The 21,885-nt window shown below is 36.2% G+C and overlaps 1 protein-coding gene across 3 annotated transcripts in view; it reads left to right on the forward strand.

Annotated features, from left to right (window-relative positions):
• The window catches only part of LOC102222956 (septin-8-A), a 39,978-nt gene that overhangs the window by 14,679 nt on the left and 3,414 nt on the right, over positions 1-21,885 (forward strand). For 2 of the 3 annotated variants that reach the window (XM_005805453.3, XM_005805454.3), the window contains exons 4-9: positions 1,453-1,639; positions 6,601-6,762; positions 7,996-8,092; positions 13,835-14,003; positions 14,160-14,292; positions 16,081-16,247. In XM_005805453.3, coding sequence (XP_005805510.1) covers positions 1,453-1,639; positions 6,601-6,762; positions 7,996-8,092; positions 13,835-14,003; positions 14,160-14,292; positions 16,081-16,247 — 915 coding nt within the window. Of the gene's footprint in view, positions 1-1,452; positions 1,640-6,600; positions 6,763-7,995; positions 8,093-13,834; positions 14,004-14,159; positions 14,293-16,080; positions 16,248-18,067; positions 21,271-21,885 lie in introns of those variants that run through there. The other variant, XM_005805455.3, reaches the window with a different exon arrangement.

Here is a 21,885-nt window from a genome sequence, read left to right on the forward strand (position 1 = left end):
TTCAGGTCATTTGACAAACCTATGGCTGCCATTACATTTTCTTTGTTTTAGACCATGCCCCTGCCTTCAGGACTTCTGTCCTTAACTGTTTCTCTTCACTGACTGAAGCTATCAGTTTATGTCTTGCTGAGATTTTGCTGTTCCTAACTTTGTGCAGCCTTTTTAAAAATTCTTATTTAAATACCGTTTGTACTTTTGTTTTTCTTACCCATAGAAATGATTAATTAGCTTTTCTTCAAGAAGCCGTTAACAAAGCTGTTGCACCCTCAAGTCTAGATACTTTGTGTTTCTTCTTGGTGGAAAAGACTCCTTGCTTGGGGCTTCTGTGCTTTTTCTTCATTTGGTTTTTGTCCTCTCAGTTCTTAGCCATTCATGACAGATGCCACTTTTTGCAGAGTCTGCTGTTCAGATTATTTGAATTAAATTTGGACTGAACGGTTTGACTTGTAGGTCTTTAAAGGGATTTAACTTGACATTTGTTTCAAATTGTTGCTACACATAAAAGTACTAAACTAAGTACATTTTACATATTTACAGGGTGTAGATTTCTACTGAAAGCTCTGTGACAAGTGTTAAAGTCAAACTTGGTTTTGGAAAACACAGCATTTAGTGAGATTTGTATAAGGAACAAAATGTCTTGATCCGGACATCCCAAACAAAGATAGCAACAGAACATAAACAGAGAAAACCCTGGGGCTGAAAAAACATCATCTGGTTTAAAAAGAAATTAACTTTTATTTGTGGGATATATTCGTGATGAAAAATGAACCAAACTGTACATATTATATGCTGCTGTATTTAAATCAAATGATTCAAACACATGCTTACTTTAAAGGAAATTACTGTTTCCAGGTCAAGCCAATTGAAATTAGACTGCAGATAAATTCTGCAGCTGCACTGAAAACTGATTTACCATTTTTGGAGGGTATTTTTTTTTTGTTCATGTAATCAAGCAGCTGTGAGCAAGTTGAAGTGTATTTCAGCCATTCTGTTAGTTTTTCCAGTGCCATTTTTTACGTTTCTTAAAATTTCTTTGGTTAATTAAAGAAACTTGTTCTATGATGTTAAGAAACATTATGCTGTTGCTGTCTGTTTGTAATAGTGTTTTACTTTTAGAAAAACTCTGGGTTTTATCCACATCTTTAAATTTCTCATGAGAAAAACATGACCAAACTGAAGTTTTCATGTTTATATCCCACACGAACAGACTGATTGTAGTGTTTCAGTCAGAGGTCAGTAAAATCATTTTTGAACTAAGCTGTACAACACTAAGCTGAGAACTTGGCATTGAATCAGAACACACAGTAACTGAAAACATAATTCTCCTGATTTGTTTATTCAGCGACAAGTTCATATTTCCTTACAGATTCATTATAACACATGAATGGGAAGAAAAATATTTAGCTTTAGCAAAAAGGCATAAATCCGACTTGTTTTTGGCTCTATCCACAGTTACAAGCCAATCGTGGACTACATCGACACCCAGTTTGAAAACTATCTGCAGGAGGAGCTGAAAATCAAACGCTCGCTGTTTAACTACCATGACACCAGGATCCACATCTGCCTTTACTTCATCGCCCCAACAGGACACTCCCTCAAGTCCCTGGACCTGGTCACAATGAAGAAACTGGACAGCAAGGTATACATAAGTGACATGCACGCTCTTTTACCCTATGGCCTAGAAACTAACTCCTGCTTACCTGAAATCCAAACCTCTCCTTCACTTTGAATGGAGGGGATATGAATGAACTGCTGGGATTCCTCATCTGTCTCTGTCAGGGTGTGGATTCTTTGTTCTGAAAGAAAAAAAGACTTAAGTTTTCACTTGGTGGTAGGGTTTCAGGAAGAGGTATTTTGAGGTAACATGAGTTGTTTTTGTTCCTTTTTTTGTTATAAAAATTGACTTTAAAATCCTAGATTATAAACAATCTGTTTTTTGTGAATACCATCAAATTGAAAAGACAACGTAAAAGACATTTACTGCAAATGTAGTTTTATTTTCTTTTTCAGAACTACAAATAACTATTATATTTTCCTACTTTCTTGATACATTCAAATTGAACTATCTGAACAAGGCCATGTTTATAATAAAAAGTATTTTAGTTTCAGAGCGTGCTGTCTCCAAAAGGCACAATGCAGATTCACAAATATACCATGGTTAGTTAAACAAAGGATTCACATCTCTGAAAATATGCAAATATAAGTTCCTCCAAGTTTAGCTCACAATTTTTTTAAATTGAATGTACTGTTTCTCGTGATAATTTCTACAAAATTATTAAAAAACGAAAGCTGCCTCAGACGTGAGAGAGTGAGTTTTGATTTGCTAATATAGCTTTACACAAACCATAAGAAGGTTTTCTGTCATAAATGATCAATCCTCTTCTTTTTTAGTTCAACCAGGTGGGTTGACAAAGAGTAGTCTGGGTTACTCAGCTCTGCAGTTAAAAAGGATTTCACTATGAATTTAAAATAAAAATGACAATATTGCAAACTAAGATTTTAAACTATTTAACATCTTATGATAGCTACTAGCACAGTTAGCTAAACGCAGGGACAAGAATTAGTAGATCCTAACCTTAACTGATATTTCCAAAAGATTTCCAACATTTGCTAATCCTGCATGTTTCTTGACACAGAAATGAAATTCTGTAAAGGATAAAACAGCAACTTTGCTGGAATACGTTGCATGCATTTTTTTCCCCTATAGTTACCATTTCTAAACCTTCTAACACTTTTTTCCTTTCTTTGACTTCATTACCTCTTTGACAAGACTAACCTTGAAAACTGCTGAGTCTTTTTGACTTCATGACTTCTACATGCAGTGTTCATTGATATGGAGAAGGCTGTTTTCTTCCAGTCAAGGTTGCTCAAACATAAATCTGCTTCGAGTCACTGCTGTTTTCTCAGTTCATCGTTCCTTTTTATATGCTTTTGTTTTGACTGTAATCCAAAAACATTTTCATAAAAACCTTTAGAAATTGTCCTCTTGGTGGCATGTCTAATAAATTTAAGTTTGACTTTGACATATCTGCAGCTGACATGCTTGCAGGTCAATAATCAACTGCGTTCTAGTCAATAGTCACACTCAAACGTATCGATTTCTGGCATTTTCATTGCTCTCGTGCAAGTTTTACTACTGACACTATTGGCTTGCGGCTAATCTGTTTTGCTGCATTTCTGTTTAGTGTAGCTGACTAGACATGCAACCCCTGGCATTATTCCAGCCAGACAATATGATGAAAATAATCTCCTCAAAAATAGAGAGCGTAAAGTAAATCAGTTTGATTTTAAGCAACATTGTTGGGATTGGAAAAGTTGAACCTGTAGGTTTTTGCATTTTATTTTTAGTTGGAAATATTTTTACCTGAAATAAGTCAGATTATGGCTACATTGTTATAGTCATAATTAATGAATGGGGTGTATATCATGAAAATCTTTAAAAAGTAATAGGAGAGACGGAGGCAATTTTTAAAAAATCGTAATAAAAGTTTATTAAATGACTTCAATGCATTAAGCTTTTTTTGATGGTTTGAAGACAAAGTTTTTGTAGTTTTATATAATTAACATCAAGCCATAAGACATTTTCAGTAATCAAACATTTGTTGCATCATCAATTTGATGCACAGCGTCTTGTTCTGAGATAGTTTACTTGCCACCCACACAGTGTTTCTTTGTTATGGCTACTGACAGCTCTGCTGCACAAATGACTGAGGCAGTCTTTGAGCCGTTAGTTTTGTGGGGTTTTTTGCCGGTGCACAAGTAATAAATCCTGAATAAACAGATGGAGATCGTGTAACTAGAACCTGCTGCTTTTACCTCTGCCAACCTTCAATTCATGTCTGCCAAATACCTCCCGATACTATTCATAGCACTTACTGCTAGCTTAGCCAAGACTCACTCTCAAGGAACAGAAACTGGGTCGTGTTTAGGGAAAATATATAAAATGAGTGTGCAATGGCTCAAAAGACTTCTTCAGAATTAATTTAGGTTTTTTATTTATTACGACTTAACCCAATTCACAAAACATTGGCCGTTGTTAAAGCCTTGAAAAGGGAAGCCAGGCTACAATTTTGAGCTAAGACTAAACCTGTTCACACTTCAGATAAAGGGAAGAGATCCAAATATCAGAACTCCTGGTGAGTCAGTTGAGCTGACCACTGAGCTTCAGAGCTGTTTAACAGCCAATAGGACGATCAAATCCTGGCACATGACATTTGCCAGCTGTCTACTGACACAATCCAAATAATCACAGCACACACAGCCAAGTCTCTAACCTGCTGTTGTGAAAAGAGGATGTCATTTACCTGAGCGAAAGTTTTCTAGATTTTCAAGTTGAAACTGGTGAGCTGTTGATGTTTTACAGTTTGAAGCCTCAGTACTTTATTTGTGGCTGATAGTGTTTTTTAAAGTAAAGATCCAACTTATGTTTGTGATCAGCTTTTGCCCTAAAATTGATTAAAATGAGACATAATATCTCAATGTATTGTGCTTATATTTTCAAATTTATGAGCACAGGGGTCAGACTCATTACACACACCATCCATACTCCTATCCAGCCTGCTAAACTCTCCTCTACATGTTTACAAGATTTATCTGCTAGCAGGCGATGCAACACACTGAGCACCTTTGTTTAAGTAACTGTCACTGTGACGGGCTGTAATATTAACATGTTGATGTCAGTTGAGGACATGAAACATGAAACAGTTAGCTTTGTTGTTTTTATCTGATTTTATGTTCATGTATTTTGTATAATTTTGCATTGCTCTTGATATGGATTAGCTTTGCTAGATGTACTTCACTGATTCTAACCTGCTTTTATTTTATCATTTAACTTAAAACAGGAGATTCAGTAAAATAATTTAGTTTTTTGACAGTGCAGAATAACTTGATGGTAAAATTACCGTCCATACTGTGTCAGATAAGGTTTAGTCTGAAAACTGAAAAAGATAATTGATCTGTGTATTTTTGTCTGACATGTATTTATGTGACAGGTGGGGAAAAAAAACTTAACAAACGTTTTTTGGCCTTTAAATTTTCATGTCAAACGTAGAATCGAAATGTTGTTATATAAGCAGAAAAAAGGATGATTTTTATATATAACATTATAATTTGATATGACGATGGACAGACTGTTAAAAAGGATCAAGACTTCTAATAAAGTTTTCAATTCAAGATTTTTTTCTATAAATATTTGTGATTATATTACAGTCTTAATTGAGTGAATTGCCATTAATATTCTGCTGGTTTAGGGAAAATAAAACGCAAAGTGTCACAAACTGCATTACAGCTGTTTTTCTAGTGATTGTTTTCTACATGTGAACTGAAAGGTATTTACAGCTGGTGGTCCTGGTTGTTCACAGCAAACAGAGCTATTTTGGCTTTCTGGTCAGCTGGGAAAACCCGGCTGTGGGAAGTGAACAAGCATCACTGTCCGCTCCTTCCTTTGCCTACATGTCCAGCCATGTTCCCCTCCATGTCCTTCAGGAGACATACAACGCCGTTATCAGTCCTGGGTAGCGATTAGTGAACACGGTTGTTAAATAAGGGTGAGAACATGATGCTGGGGTGCCCAGCTGCAGATTAATGATCCAGCAAAGTGTGATGAGGTTGTAATTTGACTCCTAATGAGAGCTGGCTTTTGCTCAGAGGCTCACTGTGGGATTGATTTGAGTGGATCTGTGGGAGTTTTCACATCATCCCAGATAGATTTTCAGCAAAGCAGCTGTATGGAAGAATGCAGACGAATTATATTTATTTCTGCACATCTGTTGCTGATTCTGTAAGGAATGCAGTTTGTTTTCATAATGGCATCTTATTCTATGAATGTCCATCAGTTCTAGCTGAACTTATTTACTGTTTTGCTTTCCTGGCACCTGTGGTAAATATGTGTAAGAGTAATCAAATAATCACTTTTGCTGGAGGCTTGATGACTCCAACATGGCTCTTTTTTAGCCCTCATCTTTGGAGATATTTTTTTTCTCTTATTTATGAGAAAAATAAAATTGTCACTGTTGCAATTATTTTAGACTTTTATAATCACTTAACTCACAGTATATGTGGAAAGTTTAGATGAGTTGCTATCTTCATCTTAATATTCCTTAGTTAAATTGCATGTTGTTATTTTGTAGGACAGCTGAGAGTTACAGGACTATGCGTTACATTTTATTTCTTCCCCAAAGAAACAGGAAGCCATGAATTACTGAAAAAAGTGAGTAAAGTAAAAATATTAATTCAATTCTATTCAAAATTACATTATTAATCCAAGAAGGAAATTACATGTTGCTGTAACTCGTATCATATGGCTTTCTTCAGCAGTAATATAGATGCTTATGGCTCTGTGAATCTCCTGTGTTACAGCAGTTCTGAAGAAGCCTCTGACTGAAGAACCTCTGACAAAAAACAAGAAAAAGTGCTGCTGTTAATTATTGTGAAAAACGTGTCGAATTCCGAGGCAGATGGACTCAGACTGAATCCACACTTGCATATTTTCGTGCATATGGCAAACTCATAAGTGTCACATAATTTGCATGTTTTTTTTCTTCGTTGCTTAAAGACGTATTTCACCGTCTACCCTTTTGGTTGGTTTCATCCTCTCTTTAGGTCAATATTATTCCCATCATTGCCAAAGCGGACACAATCTCCAAGAGCGAGCTTCACAAATTCAAAATCAAGATAATGAGTGAACTCGTGAGCAACGGCGTCCAGATCTATCAGTTCCCGACAGACGATGAAGCTGTTAGTGAGATCAATGCCTCCATGAACGTAAGTCACATTTTGTTTTACTTTACAGAACTGGATGGTTTCATCTGGCAAATTCATATATTCTTTTAAGATTGGCATGAAATGTTACCTTAGTGGCGTCACTTTGCAAGCCAACAGATTTTTATTTATATGCAGAATGATAAGATAAGATAAATCTTTATTGTCATTGTCACAAGAACAACAAAATTAAACCAACACAGCAAAACGTTACTAGGTGTTACTATGATTCCAGTGTATTTTTTTCTTTACACAAAAGTAGTAGGCGTATTTGTAGTAGGATAAATACAGAAAAAGGAAACAGATTGTATAAAACAATTTTTCCTTCTTTCATTCCTACCTTCATTTATTTATTTACCTGTTTTCCAAGTTGCCATGTCTGCCTTCAATCCATGATAAAATTTGATATTTTGGAACTGAAATTGTTGAAAATTTGAGGCTCGTGCTGTATGTTACTGCTGCTGTGCATACTGAAGCACCAGTTTCCACATTTAGCTGCAAATATCATTCCGTACATTTTGTACTGTCTTGTAAAAGTAACTACAATTTCTGCTATTTTGTTTTCTTTCTATAATAATAAAGCAATGCAAGTAAAACTAATCATTTTACTCCAAAAGACGTCATTTTATGACTTTATACAAAAAAAAGTCACAAATAATTCCAATGAAATATTTCAAAAGCGTTGAAATAAAACTAGTGGAACTGATTTTCCTGGGAAGATTTCCATTTTTTTACTTTTGTTTCTATATAATGAGATGTTTTCAGTTTACCCAATTATGTTCAGATGCACAAATGAGAGTACATTTAATTCAGCGGTTTTATCCTTGTGCACTCTCCTGATCTATTTATAGTCCGTTGCATCAGTGCCTACGCCCACCATCTTGTCCCCCTCAGCTTCATCCCAGTTGGTTTCTGCTCGCCATCGAACAGTTGAGGAAGCATGTTGGGTCTGTTTCCAGACGGCCCCCTGCTGTCAGTCCCACAGAGACTCCGTGTCTAAAGGAGCAATTAAAATACCTTCATCAGAGGCTTGTGTTTGAATTATCACCTCCAGTAAAACTGATGCAAAAGATATTGCATTCAGAAAATCATTTTTGTGGGGTAAATGAGGAAAAGCAAGGAGTTAAAATTGTAACATGGAAAATGTAGGCCAAGTTGGAACCCCCTGGTTATGTCTCTATTTACAGCTGGATCTTTTGATCTTTCTAACATTTATGGACCTTTCTGCCCGTGCAGGCCCACCTGCCATTCGCTGTGGTCGGAAGCGTGGAAGAAGTCAAAGTGGGGAACAAAACGGTGAGGGCCAGACAGTATCCCTGGGGAGTGGTGCAAGGTAAGAGCTGCTCACAAAGACTCAGTCACAAGAAGGGTGTGTTTGTTTCACACAAGCAAACAGGACTGTGTGCTGTGTGTTGAATGTTAGATAACACACATATGAAGTACCAAACTAGGGTTGGTCTAAATACCTATGAGTTTAATTAACATTTTATTCATAGTTTCTTGAGGAAATGTTGAATAGATGCGAGCAAACACCCAAAACAACAAAACAAAACTTGAATTAAACCACATTTACAACATTAACATGTATTTTTATTGTCTAGTTTTGGGTTGTGCATTTCAGGTCAGGTCTGATTTTTTCCTGTAGTTATTTCCAGTCATGAAGTTATGAACTATGTACTACTTGAAAGGAATGTTGTTTAACATTCTGATCAACCTCAAAGTAGATATGAATCACCATTACGTGCAATTTATAAGAATTCCTAAGATTTCAATTAGCCAGTTTTTATTTTCTTAAGTCACACTAAAGGTTTTTTATTATTTATTCTGTAATAAGAATATGATTATTGAATAGATGAATCAGGACGCTGTAGCTACTTGTAAAAATTGTGAAACACTGGATGTAAAATATTAAAACAACAGTGACTCACATGAGTCCTGACAAGAAATAAGTTCAGACATTTTGCAACTGTTTTGTAATAATATGTAGAATGAGTGTCACCATTTACTTGCTTTAAGTTTGTGAAATGTTAATTTGCTCTTGTGGGATTATTGTTTGTTCAGTGTAAAAGCGGAACCAAAATTTAAGATTTAGTAAGTGCATTAAAAGTAACAGTTTACACCAAGTTAAACTCAAAAGCTGTTCTTTTTTGTTGAGTCTTTTTTGGTTTTTGAGACTTTTTTTTGTTTACTGTTTTATATATATTTGGTCAAGGTAAAACCGGTAGATTCTTGCTGGAACTTAAATAATCTTAGCATTTTCCTTTTTTATTCATTGTTTATTTGTCTATTTTTCAACATATCTTTGTCTTCACTTAAAGACAAAGCAACTTTAACATTGAGTTCTGCTTTAGCTGTGTGTGTTTATTTATTTATTTTTTTTTAGTGTTTGAGCACATATCTTTGTCAATGGTGATAAACTGCCTGTGGCAAAGTGTGAACTGCACACTTTGTTGGCCGATTTATTTCTAACCATAACCCTGTTAATGTTCCACGTGTGATTTCCTGTGAAGGAAAACGTAGTAAAAGGGCAGAAGGGTAAATGGCTTCCTTTATAAAGTTGCTAATATTTGCTGGAATCTGTTAGTTTTTGATCTGTATGGCTTTCTGTGTGTCTGTGGCTTTTTACCTGGAACATGTTTTTATAGAGATGTCACCTCTAGTGCCTGCCTGCTTTCTTAGGCGTTTTTTCCCCCCGCTCCTCATTCCTCATTGTTTGTCAGTGCTGGTACACAGTTTAATTTAATAACTTGACAGAGATGCACAGTGAGAATGTTGTTGCTCATGTGGGAGCTCCTCTCAGGAACTGGCTCCCTCCTCTTCTCCTCGGTTTACTGCTCTCTCTGGCTGAATCCCTCTTCCCATTATGCTCTGACCATTCTCATTCTCCAACCCTCAGAGGATGCTCGCTGGTTATTTATGAAGCTTTTTGTGTGTTTCCTGGGGGACAGATTTTTTTTTTTTTTGTTCTGGAGTCACAACAAAGCAACAGCTCAGTAACAGATTAACAGCAGTTGAAAACAGCCTACTTTCACTATTAAGCTGGACATTTTCTACATTTACTATGTTGGAAATTATGAATCTCAGTTAAAAGGTGACTAATGAACCTTTATTTACCCTTAATTTGGCCTTTAACAGTTGTTTAGCTAAGAAGCTAATGACACTGTGTAGAAAGCATTTTGATTTTTGTTTTTCTGCCACTATTCCTCCATTTCTGCCGAGCATGAAACGGCTGAATTCAAAGTGATATAAGCTTCTCTTGTCTTTTTCTGAAAAATGTATCACATTTATTTAATTATTATCCTTTCAACAAATTTTTAGGTGAATATAAAGCCAGGAGGTGCAGGACAGCAGCCCTCTGTTTTCGCTCTGTTGGCTGAAATGAGGAACTCCATCAGAGAAAACCGTTAGTTCATGCCAGATGTCATATAGATTGGTTATGTAGCCTCTTGAAAAGAGCCATGAGAAATTTCCATCTCCTTGAAGAGAGACAGAGGAAGAACTGTGCTGTGACAAAAACAGAGTAATTGTAGGGAGCTCAGTGAGTGTGTTCTTGTCTTCCCTCGGGATCTCATGACTGTTATCTCTGTGCTCTTCCTGACTTGTGTGACATAGGGCAGAGCTCTGGTATTTCTGCTCTGAAGTCTGATGGTCGAGTGTTTGTTATGCTGCAAAAACATTTCCAAGTGCTTTGTGTGAAAATGAATGTGTGGAAGCAATGCATGCACGCAAAGAATGCATTTTATTCTCAGTCATTATGTTGCAATGCTGTCAGGTTAGGAATGTCAGATAGTTGATATGTGGGTTAGAGATGTTTAAAATGCATTTAATTACATAAACATTATGAGTACTTGGATGTTTTTGATTCACCTGAACCCCATTTATCCATAAACACTCCAATAAACTCTCTTATAGTATTAGGTTAAAAATTTATTTTATGATCATCTACTTTTGATGATCATAAATTTCTTATTCAGTTTTGGGTTTCTAGTAACTATTTTAAATCATTCTTTCTCCAGTGCAGTCTTATTGTTAAACTGGAATTATTATTCTTGATTACTCAACAAGATTTGGGGTGTAAAGTTTAAATTACAAACATAGATAGACCCTCATTAATATGTTCATGAGTTCCAGAAGGACCAGAGGCTTTTGTAGCGTTCAGGAAGGTCTTGTCAAATGTCTGACTGGATAGTTGACCTTCTTCTTATTATAATAATAAATGGTAGTGCTCCAATAATATCTCTATACCTGCAAACTATTCTTCATTAAAACCAAACAGCTCAACCTTTATCTCCTCTGATCCAGCAAACTTTATTCAAATGTCAAAATGTTTATTTTAAATTGTTTTATTCCTTGGTTACCACTCTCTGTCTTGGTGTTGATGTAAAGTCGTCTCAGTTTGAGGTCTGGCGTTTCTGTTCCAGCAGTTTTAAGTTCAATGCAGCTTTGAATTTGGTCCTTCCTTGGTTATTCTTGGTCATCCTAAGATCTGTTCTGGATAAAAAATTTGGTCAGATGGGTAAAAAATTGGACTGAATGGGATGTTTCAACAGAATATTCCCAAACACACATTACAATTATGTTTGTAAAAAAAAAAAAAAAAAAAAAGGATAAAGCAGGAAAACATAAAGCTTTAGCTACAACCTCAGAGTGTTGTTTAAAATCAGAGTCTGTGCCAGGAAACCAACCAGTTTAAATGAGCCTTAAAGTCACCATTAAAAGGCCAGAATTAGATTATTTCATGTATTTCATAGTTTCTGTGTGTTAGCAGACCACTCAGGGGGCTTGTGGGACCAGGACACACCTCAGTTAAGAGTTTTCCCAACTTCTGATTACTTGAATTGTTGAAATGTTCCATGATCCAAAAAAAATAGGCTTTAGTGGTATTTGTAACTCCAGAATCTGAGATTCACAGCGGTCGAATCGTTCATAATTTAAGTGTAGTCGTTTCATTTTATTGTTTCTATGTTACTGGGGCAACATGCAGTGGTTTTTGTGACTGTGGAGAAAAAAAAATCACAAGCACTTATCAGCTTGTTAGTGACGGCGCAGTGTGGATTCTTTGTTCAACTTTTTCAGATTGAATATTAATTAGACAGAATGAAAACAAAATGCAATCAAATATATTATTATATGCATTTTAAAAATTAAAGGTTAAAAATAGATTAGGACAGGATTTTTTTTTTTTTACCCCATCAGTCGAAATGACAGTGAAAATCGTAGCCCAACCTCTCAGGATGCCAGTTGGCATCAGGATTCAACCTCTCCGCTGTCAGCAGATTGCCTTGCTTCTGCTCCTGAGGGCTGAGATCTGCCGTCAGTCACAGGGTTGGACTTTCTCTCAGCAGGAGGCCAGAGCAGGGAGGTGATGAGGAACCCAATGAGCAGGCAGCTTCTGAACTGAACAGAATTGTTTTGTTTTTTACTGTGCTTTTCCTGATGGGTTGTTAGCCAGCAAAATTTGTGCGCTCGTTCTTAAAGATGTTTTAAAAATAAATGTAGAGTTTCTGTAGTTTTCACAGCAACAGGAATGTGCTGGTAGTTGTTTAGTTGCTCTCTTTTGCCTTGACTAATATGAACATTTTATTCTGCTTAGCTGATATGTTTGTCATTTTTCACCAGTCAGGCTGCTTTGAAAGTCACATGGTGGTTTTTACGTTTTAAAGTCTTGCAGCCTGTTGTGACATTTAAACACTCGCCTTCTCCCACCCCCTCGCTGCCATGTGTGGGGTCATGATCCATGTAGTCCATGTACTTTCAGTCTGCACATGCCCCTTGGGTAAAGAAGGGATTGTACTTTGATTTCAATTCAACAAAGCTTTGTAGATTTTCCTCTTACTTATGGAGCAAAGACCGGGTATTTGATGGTCCCAAAAGCCTCAGAAGTTATTTTTTCCTTGTCCACCTTGTGGGTCTGTTGGGATTCTTTCTGTGGACCTTTACAAAAATGGGAACATTAAATTTTATTCCATGAAATGTCTGAAATATTTTTCTTTGAAATAAATGCTTTCTGCCACTTAGTATGTGGCTCCTCTGTTCACACACAGCATCCATGTTTTTCATAAGCTGAGCTCAAACTAACAGAGGGAGGTGACTTCTCCAGAACGGTTCATATCGTTTGGCTTCAGCAGAACAGAAATTATTCCTAAAGCAGCATAAACGCCTCTTCTTCTGTCAGTCAGTCAGGAAACACGTCCTGCTGTTTTTCCTGAAGTAATCTAACTCAGAGCAACTCGCTAAGACGTAAAAATTAAACGGTTATTAGATTTGACTTGAAATCAAAACTTAGTACTTTATAAAAGGTTTTATGTTCCCTGAAATTTTCCACTTTTTTTGTAAAGCTATAAATATTAATAAATTCTGAGATGTTAGGGGACTGCCCAATAGAAAAGAAGTTTTATAAATAAATGTTTTGTGCCACCATTAGCCTGTTGCCTTCAAAAGTCTAAGAAATAATGAATAGAATCAATCTGTTTCAATTCACATTATGAACATCTCCTTTAACAGTTTTTTGAGTAGGCTTCCAAGAATTGATACAGAACATTATTAGACCATCCCCACTTTGAGACCTGGTGGTGGCAGCATCATGCTGTGGCGATGTTTTTCCTCAACAATGGAGGGGAATCTGGTCAGAGTTGATGGGAATGTGGTTGGAGTTAAACAAAAAGATGTGTAGGAAGAAAATTTGTTAAATTCATCTTGAGCTTTTTTTAAAAAAAATAAAAATAGACATGAATTTCAGCATCTATATGTGCAAAGCTGATGGCGACATACAGCAGCCTGCAGCTATATACTCAGATGCGTCCCATACTTTCTAGATTTGTGTTTGACAGAAAGTTTGAAAACCATTTATCCTCGTCCCTCCACATAGCAGTCACTATAACTGTGGCCTATTAAAGTTTGAACAAGTTCAATGAGTATAAATATTTTCATTGTATTGTATTGATGGTAAAAAGTGAGCTAAAAGAAAGAAAGCTCAGAGGATTTAGGTCTGAATATTTAGGGAATTTGATTTGAAAAGTGAACAACACTGCATATTTCAGATCTAATAGTAATGTGTGCCTATTTTCTCTTTTAGTTGAGAACGAGAGCCACTGTGACTTTGTAAAACTCCGAGAGATGCTGATCCGGGTCAACATGGAGGATCTGAGGGAGCAGACGCACGCCCGCCACTATGAGCTGTACCGGCGCTGCAAGCTGGAGGAGATGGGCTTTAAAGACACAGACCCAGACAGCCAGCCCTTCAGGTAGACCGAGAGAACCTCACTCAGAGTCCACCGGGATGGACAGGGTGCAAAACCACAGAACTGCTCAAATGCCAACGTCGGACAACAATCTCTATTGTTTAGCAACAATAACTTTCTCTATTTTTAACTCTTTGCCATCTCGTTTCATTCCTGCAGTCTTCAAGAAACATACGAAGCCAAGAGGAAAGAGTTCTTAGGAGACCTGCAACGTAAAGAAGAAGAAATGAGGCAAATGTTCGTAAACAAAGTAAAAGAAACCGAAGCAGAACTCAAAGAAAAGGAACGAGAGGTAAGTGAGAAATAAGTTGCTAGTTCTCTCCTTGATTTACATGTTCTGGGCCTTCAGTTTTGCTCAGGTTCATCTGACAGTTCCTGTTTTAACAATTTTCACCGACCAGCAGCAAAGATATATCACATGATGTAGATTATGATTGCAAATTTTAGTTAAGACGGCTAAGAAAACTCAGAGCTGGTTTTGTTAACCGACAGAACAGCAACAGATCTGGCTAATGGCAGCTCAGCTCAAACTTCCTAACAATTAAGAAATAAAAATATTCTTTATTTTGTATCTCATCCATAAGTTTGATTTTGAAGTTGGGATTGGGTTTAGGCTTTGTGATCATTTGCCATCAGGAGGTCTTAACTGAGACATCTTCAGTCTCTATCAAGACAGCATTACTGTTTTAAACCGGAGATAATGATCTGAAACAAACTAATGAGTTTTTCCTTTTTCCACGCTCCACCTCTTCTCTGGTTTTTCTTTTGATAGAATCAGCCGTGGGTCTTTACTGCTTGTCCTCTCTGGTGTATGAACATTCATTGATGGTTGTTGTTTCAGAGTTCACAAACACTTAAGTTCTATAGTAACACATAAATTTCCCAGGATGGTAAACACTGCAGGCTGTATTAGAATAAAAGTTAAAAAGTGCTGTGTTGGCATTTTTAGGATCAGATCATTCCATTCATTTCTGATGTGGATTTAAATCTAGAAGTACTTAGAGGTGCCATAGATGTTGTTTGGAGTTGGGATGAATATCTCCAAAATTAAATACCTTTACTTATTGCTATTATTGTTTGCAATTTTACTTGTGCGATGGCTTATATAAGGCACTATTCTGAATATGATTTGTAAAATGACGTATAGATTTTTGCACTTCTGTATAAATAGGATTACTTTTGGCAGAGTGTTGATTTAGAAACTTGCAGAGTTCTCAAGGTCATGTTGTATACGTCATAAACAACATTTTGTTAAAGTTTTGGTGTGATGTGTGAGTGAAAAGAGTGTATATTGTGTCCTGAAAAACAGGAACGTGTGCACACAGTTATCTGTCAGGTTTGGTGGACTGGATTTTATTTTAGAGGAGCCTAACTCATCAGATGCTTGTGGGATAATTAGCACACCACAGTGAGGGGGTTGTCAATTACTAAAAGAAGACATGAATTTAAAGCATGTAGTTTGTGGATAGTGGCTCCAATTTTATTATTTATTTTCTGAAGATATCCGTCCATCCTTTGGTCACTCAATATGCTGGTCTAGTTGTTAATTCATCTGTTATTTGATGATTTGGTGATTCCTTCCAGTCATACTCTGGTTATGGCAGCATCCATTTTAAAGCCTGACTACTGCATAAATATTTAGCATGAATTCACAGTGCTTCATCACTTTTGTTAATAATAAAATTGGATACAAGAGAACAGAGTCTGGAAAAGTTGGAACATTTGATACAAAGCTGGAGAAGAATGAACAAAGGTAGAGTTGATCAGTTAAATACAGAACTGTAGTTTAATGCAGAACAGTTACCTGTGTGGGGTAAAGCTTTGTCTAGTTTAGTTTAATATTTTTTTAGCACATTAACTTCCTCCACAACAGTGAAAAAGAAGTTGCAGTTGCTGAATGTATAATAAGAAAACAAGAACAGAAATCCGAAACGGACTGTTTTTAGAGACACAAAAAATTTGGTTTCAATTTCTTTCACCTTTTAATTTAAAAATATTTTATTTCACATAAACCTGTGATCCACATTTGAATACTAAATGACACATAAAAATCCGAGCTTTTGTGTTTGTTTCGGCTCAGCTCCATGACAAGTTTGAGCAGCTGAAGCGGATGCACCAGGATGAGAAGAGGAAGGTGGAGGAGAAGCGGAGGGAGCTGGAGGATGAGATGAACGCCTTCAACAGGAAGAAGGTGGCTTGTGAGACGCTCTCATCTCAACCCCTCAAGAAAGACAAGGACAAGAAAAAGTAAGGCAGTCCTTCCTCTTAATCACCCATTTCCTGTATTCTTCTTCTAATAACAGGACGCTTCGTTTTCCAAGCCTCCTAATTTCTTTCAGCAACTCTCCTTCCTTCCATTGTGTGCCTCAGAGTTGAAACGCTGTCCACTGGTAGATGTGCTGCAGTTTTTCTTTCTTATTTTGCAGTTTAACTCTTTTACTTAGAAGCAGGAAGTGCACATTCTGCCATGTCCAGCAGCAAACCCTTTCATTAATGACTTTGTAAAGGAGCGTGCTCTGCTGTTGTGGAATCGTCTCCATAACTTAAAGCACTTCAGCGTTTTTTAAGGACCTGGCAAGTGTGAAGGAAACGTCTTCCCTTTTTCTTCTGCCCAAGTTGAATGTTTCCTGTGCTTTCACTCTTTCCTTTCGTTTCGCTCTAATTATTCAGGATACTTGGGGTGGAGGCAGTCAGCGCGCTCTCAGGCAGCAAAAAGCTCTGAAAACTGATGTAGCATTTAGCCAAGAAACGGCTACACTTGTTCAAATTACAGATATGCTAGTGCAGTTCAAGTGCCACACATTTTTATTTCAAACTACTTTAAGTTCACGTTCACAACAACTATTGTAAAATGGATTTAAAGTAACATTATGTTATACTAGTAAACATACTGTAAATCAGTCTCATAACTTCTCTAAATATAAAAAGTGATTTTCTTTCAGAGAGCTGCATACAACTCACTAAATAAATATATAAAATATAATAGTTAGCAATAAATTGTGAGATGTTGCTCTCAGAACACCAAAACATCATACATCAGCAGTGAGCTGTCTATGAAGAAGCTCCATTATTGAATTTTGTATTACTTATCTTTTTTCATAATCATAATTAAAGAATCTTGAAAATTTAAACACATATGTTTAAATTTAATCCAGGCCTTTCCTGTTCTGTTCAGTTTTTCCACTTGTTCGCACAAAATTTGTTTCTTAAAAGTGCCTGCTGTCAGAAAAAGGCACCTATTTTTTTGCAAGTTTACCCAAATCAAGGACCAATTATAGCTTCATGTTTGTAGCCCAGTTATCAATAGCAGGTAGCTGCAGAAAAAGTAACATTTGTACTTTACAGCTTAAATTGTGTGTGTGCCCACAAACATCATCTTTCCTTCACTTTCTGTTTAATAACTTCAGGGAGAGCTGTGGAGAGCAGATCAAGTTCAACACGTAAAAAACAATCCGAAGTTTTAAAACACTAAACCTGCTCATAAGTGTTCATTTGAAAGTGTCCATGCACAAACAGAATTAATAGCAAAGTGTATAAAAACACATAAAATCAGTGGGTTTTTTTGTCGACTTCTCACTGTTTTGCAAATTTTAGTGAATATCTCCATTAACAGAAAGTTGTAGAACGTTTGTCTTGCAAATACATTTGGGTCATTGTTTCGAGAATTAACAAATTTCAACTAAAAGATAAGATTTTAGCTCTACCTTTTCTTCAGCTGGTTATTCATTTCTGTGTGGTGCATTGTGAAAGTTTAAAAGTAGACAAGTGGCTCCCTCTTGTGGCTGCTAATGCTCACTGTATGAAACAAGCCAGTCTTCCATTTTGTGAATGTTGAAGCTCTTCCTGGGCTTTTCAAATTAAATTTCTCAAATTAAATGTGGCATTTTATAAAACAGGTGATTGAACAGGCAAGCTTTATTTACTTTACCCCCATCACTATCGCTTGATTTTTTTATTTTTTTAAATTTTGCTCCAACTTCTATATTTCATTGTTTTTATTTCAAATTTCAAAAGCCCAGTCAGCCATTGATTCACTTTATTTTCTTTATTGTTTCATTGTTTTTCAGTTAATTTTTGAGGCGCAGCACACCCATCCACACACGACCATGGATTTGTCCTCCATCACCATAGCAACGACCACATCTGTGTTTTCTTTTTTTGTTTGTTTTTCTGTTTTGTTTTGACATTCCATCTTGACATTGTGCACATGGACCAAAGACACTGAGGATGATGATGATGGTGAAGCCACAGGAGAGAAAAAGAGTGAAAGATGGTGAGAGAGAGAAATATTCACATCCATCAGTGGCCATCTCATTGATTCAGGATCTTTCTATGTGATTTTTGGACATTTTTTTAATAAATATATCTGTTTATTTTAATTTCTTTGTTGTTTTAAATATTTCTGTATTTTTTCTTTCCTCATTAGCCATCCAAACTGATTAAATCTTGTCAAGCATTGTCATTTCGTGGTACTACAATTTTGAAAATATGGGCAAAATATGTATTTAAAAAAATATATAAAATATAAGAGACACTCAGTTTTTATAGGCCTGACGTTCAAATCGAAGATTAAAAGGTCCTTAACTTTTTTAAAAATGTATGACCCATTTAAAATATTCAGAGGTAATTTGTCTTTTTGTAACCCTGAGGAATTAGTTTAGTATAATCAGTCCCTCATTAGTGAATAATACATTAAAATCTTAGCGTGTCAAGCAATAACTGAGTACCTGCATTTAGAGGTACTGACAACTTAACATGTAGTCCTACATCTTAAAACCTATGCAATATTCTAGTGCTGTAAGTCAGTTAATGTATGTGAATATTTTCTCGAGCTTATCAAGCTTCCAGTAATATACAAATATGTACTAGTTTTTAATATGATTAATGAATATGATGCAAGAAGCCCATAAGAGGGTGTACATTATTTGTGAGTGACTTAACTATATTGTAAACCTTGCGTGATTGTTTTGTTTCGCCCGTGGAATCACGACTATGAAGCCAGTAAACATTTAAGCCTCAACTCGCTGTAGGAGAGTTTACGCTCAGACATGGAGAAGAGAGCAGCTGTATTTACTGTCTGTTGATGCAAATAAATGCAAACCCTCCCTCCGAAATGTGAAGCCTCTCTGTGCTCTGATTTGTTTGTCTGCGTTTACTCCTGGGAGATGAGGACGGTGGTGAAACACGGGCAGGTAAAGACGCATTCATCGTGTCTGCAACCAAAACAGCTGTCAGATGGAGGTGAAGCAGCTGCACGATGTTTGCTCAACGTGTTGCTTTTTCTAACTCAACACTGCATTGTTACCCTGTGCGGTTTCTCTGTTTGCTAAAGGTGGAGTGCAGTAGTGAAAAGGAGAAGTACAGTGCCTTGAAAACTGAAGCATTTTGTCACTTATTTCACTGCATGTTCTATATTTATAATAGGTTTTCAGATAAGTCTAAAATACATGGCATGCATTTGTATTCAGTCAATTTGTAAAACCATCTGTATCAGGTTTCTATCAGCGTTGCCCATCTAAAGAATTACACTTTTGCCCATTCTTTGCAAAGTACCTCTAGCTCATTCTGTGAACATCAATTTTAAGATCTTGCCACAGATTCTCTATTACATTTGGACTTGCATGATCTGTAACACCAATTTTTAAGTGCTTGATTTTGTGCGAAAATCTTTTTCAGGTTTAGAAACTCTGGGATATATTTGATCCGTTCTACGTCTGTACCTGGAGTACTTCAGTAATTCTTTAAAACAGACTGAGGAAGTCACCACAGTAATAGATTCTCTGTTTATGCGAATCCCTTGCCAAGTCTATTATTATTCTGTGCACCACCTGCAGGGCTGACTGGATCCCTTCCAGCAGCACAATATGTTCGCAGCTCTACGTCGTGTCCTTTAAAGCACCAGGACACTGTGCTAACAAAGCTGAGTGATAATCACTGACGTTCTACAGCAGCTGCTGCTTTCTGCTGCCGTGACGCGTTTCATGGTTCGCTGCAAAATGGAAAGTTAATCCCAGGTGAAGCCACATCCACGTGCGATTCCACAATGTTACAGACCGCAATTAGCTTGATAAATACCTTAAGAAAAAGATATAGAACTTTTTAAACTTTCTGAATACTCTGTAAAGAACAGTTTTTTAAACTTTCTTATTGTAAAGGGGATCATAAGAACTTTTTCTGATTTTATTTTATGATGTAACTGAGTCAGGGGGTGGTGGCTAAAAAAAACCCAGTTCATAATCAACATTTAAAGCAGCGTTCAGTCTGTAAAAAGAAGAAGCAGGAAAAAAAACAAATTAGGTGTGGCCTTAAATACTTTATCACTTACTGCATGTCTATTTAATAGTGCAGCCACTAATGTTATTACTGAGTATTGTAATTTAATATGGCTGTACACACAGACTTGATTTATACGTTCCTATTCTGCTGTAAAGGGCTGTTTCAGTTTTTCTGTTTATTGGAATCTGGACTCATTTTGATCATCTCCAGTTTGAAGGTTTAATTTACTTAAACTGGTCAGTCCTGAAATTAAATATCTTCAATTAATTCAAAACTATTTAAAATTTTTGAAGAGCATTAAGCTTTGGCATTAGAATCCCATTAGATAAAGTCAAATTTGCAAATGTTGAAGATACTGTAGGTCATTCATGCAAAAATCCCTACTCCTGCTACTTTAACTTCCTGTGGCAGCCAGCTGTGCTGCAGTTATAATGCTAGCTTAAATGTGAACTTGGAAAAAGCTAATATTTGGAATCCACTGTGTCACTTTTTTCTGTCTCATAGCATAGAAGCTAACATTTTTATTTCAATTTGTTCATGAAAACAAAAACTCCAGTTCAGAATGGGAACATATTTATAGAAAAATGAAATGAAATCCCCCCATTGAGGAATTCCCAAACTCGAGTATTAAGAAACTGACTAAATATTAACCATAAATTACACCATAACTGTGCTATTTGTTACAATACCTTAAATAGGACCATTCCATTCCTGAACAAAGGCTGGGAGGAATCAATTGAGTTTGATTTTCTTCAGATTTATACGATGGTGTCAGCAAGTAAGCACTTTCTTTAACCCACTTCCATTCTTTGAGATTGACAAACTTTTTAAGTTGTAGTTTATTTGTGGTCAAAAAAAACGTATGATATAGCTGCCTTAGCACACAAATAAAAATATGAAACATCTTTAAGGTTTAGAAAACAGAAATTAGTTCACATTGCAGACATTATTGCTGTGAGTATTCAGTGTCTGAGCTTCAGAGCTTTGGCAGTGGAGACACAATGTGCATTCAGAAACGACATAAAATGTTGCTTAAATGGCTGCATTTTTCATCATACTTTGATAAAGTAAAGCTCGTGGCACTGGCTGATCTCTGCCTGATTAAATCAAAACATGTCATCTTGATCCCGAACTTCAGTCTCGCATTACTTGTGCTCTCACACTGAATACACTTATAAAATACTGAAAACAAAATACCATAAGATTAATCCCCTTTTGTCAATCTAGTGTTGAACTAATCTCCCAAAAGGTGCTCATATTTGATATGTAATGTTGCATGAAGGAAATGCATGTTGCAGCATAAAATCCTAAAAAAAATTGCATAATTTAGTAAAACAAAGTAAAGCTTATATGTGTAAAAGGTTGCGTTTGTAAATAAGGTAAATAAAACATGTTAAGTACAAGTAAGTTTTATATATATATATATACACATAAAAAAAACTAAGGCTGGAAAAATATATTTGCAAAAAGCTGAACTTTATCTTAAAGTGCTTTGTGGCTCTGGAGAGAAACCTGAGCACCAAGATGCCTCACATTAAAAACCTAAATCAGGATTAAGACAAAACTCCTTACAGCTAACGTATTGAATCAGTTCGGCTGATAAGCAAAA

Source organism: Xiphophorus maculatus, chromosome 11 (genome assembly GCF_002775205.1).
Source record: "Xiphophorus maculatus strain JP 163 A chromosome 11, X_maculatus-5.0-male, whole genome shotgun sequence".
Classification (NCBI taxonomy): Eukaryota; Metazoa; Chordata; class Actinopteri; order Cyprinodontiformes; family Poeciliidae; genus Xiphophorus; species Xiphophorus maculatus.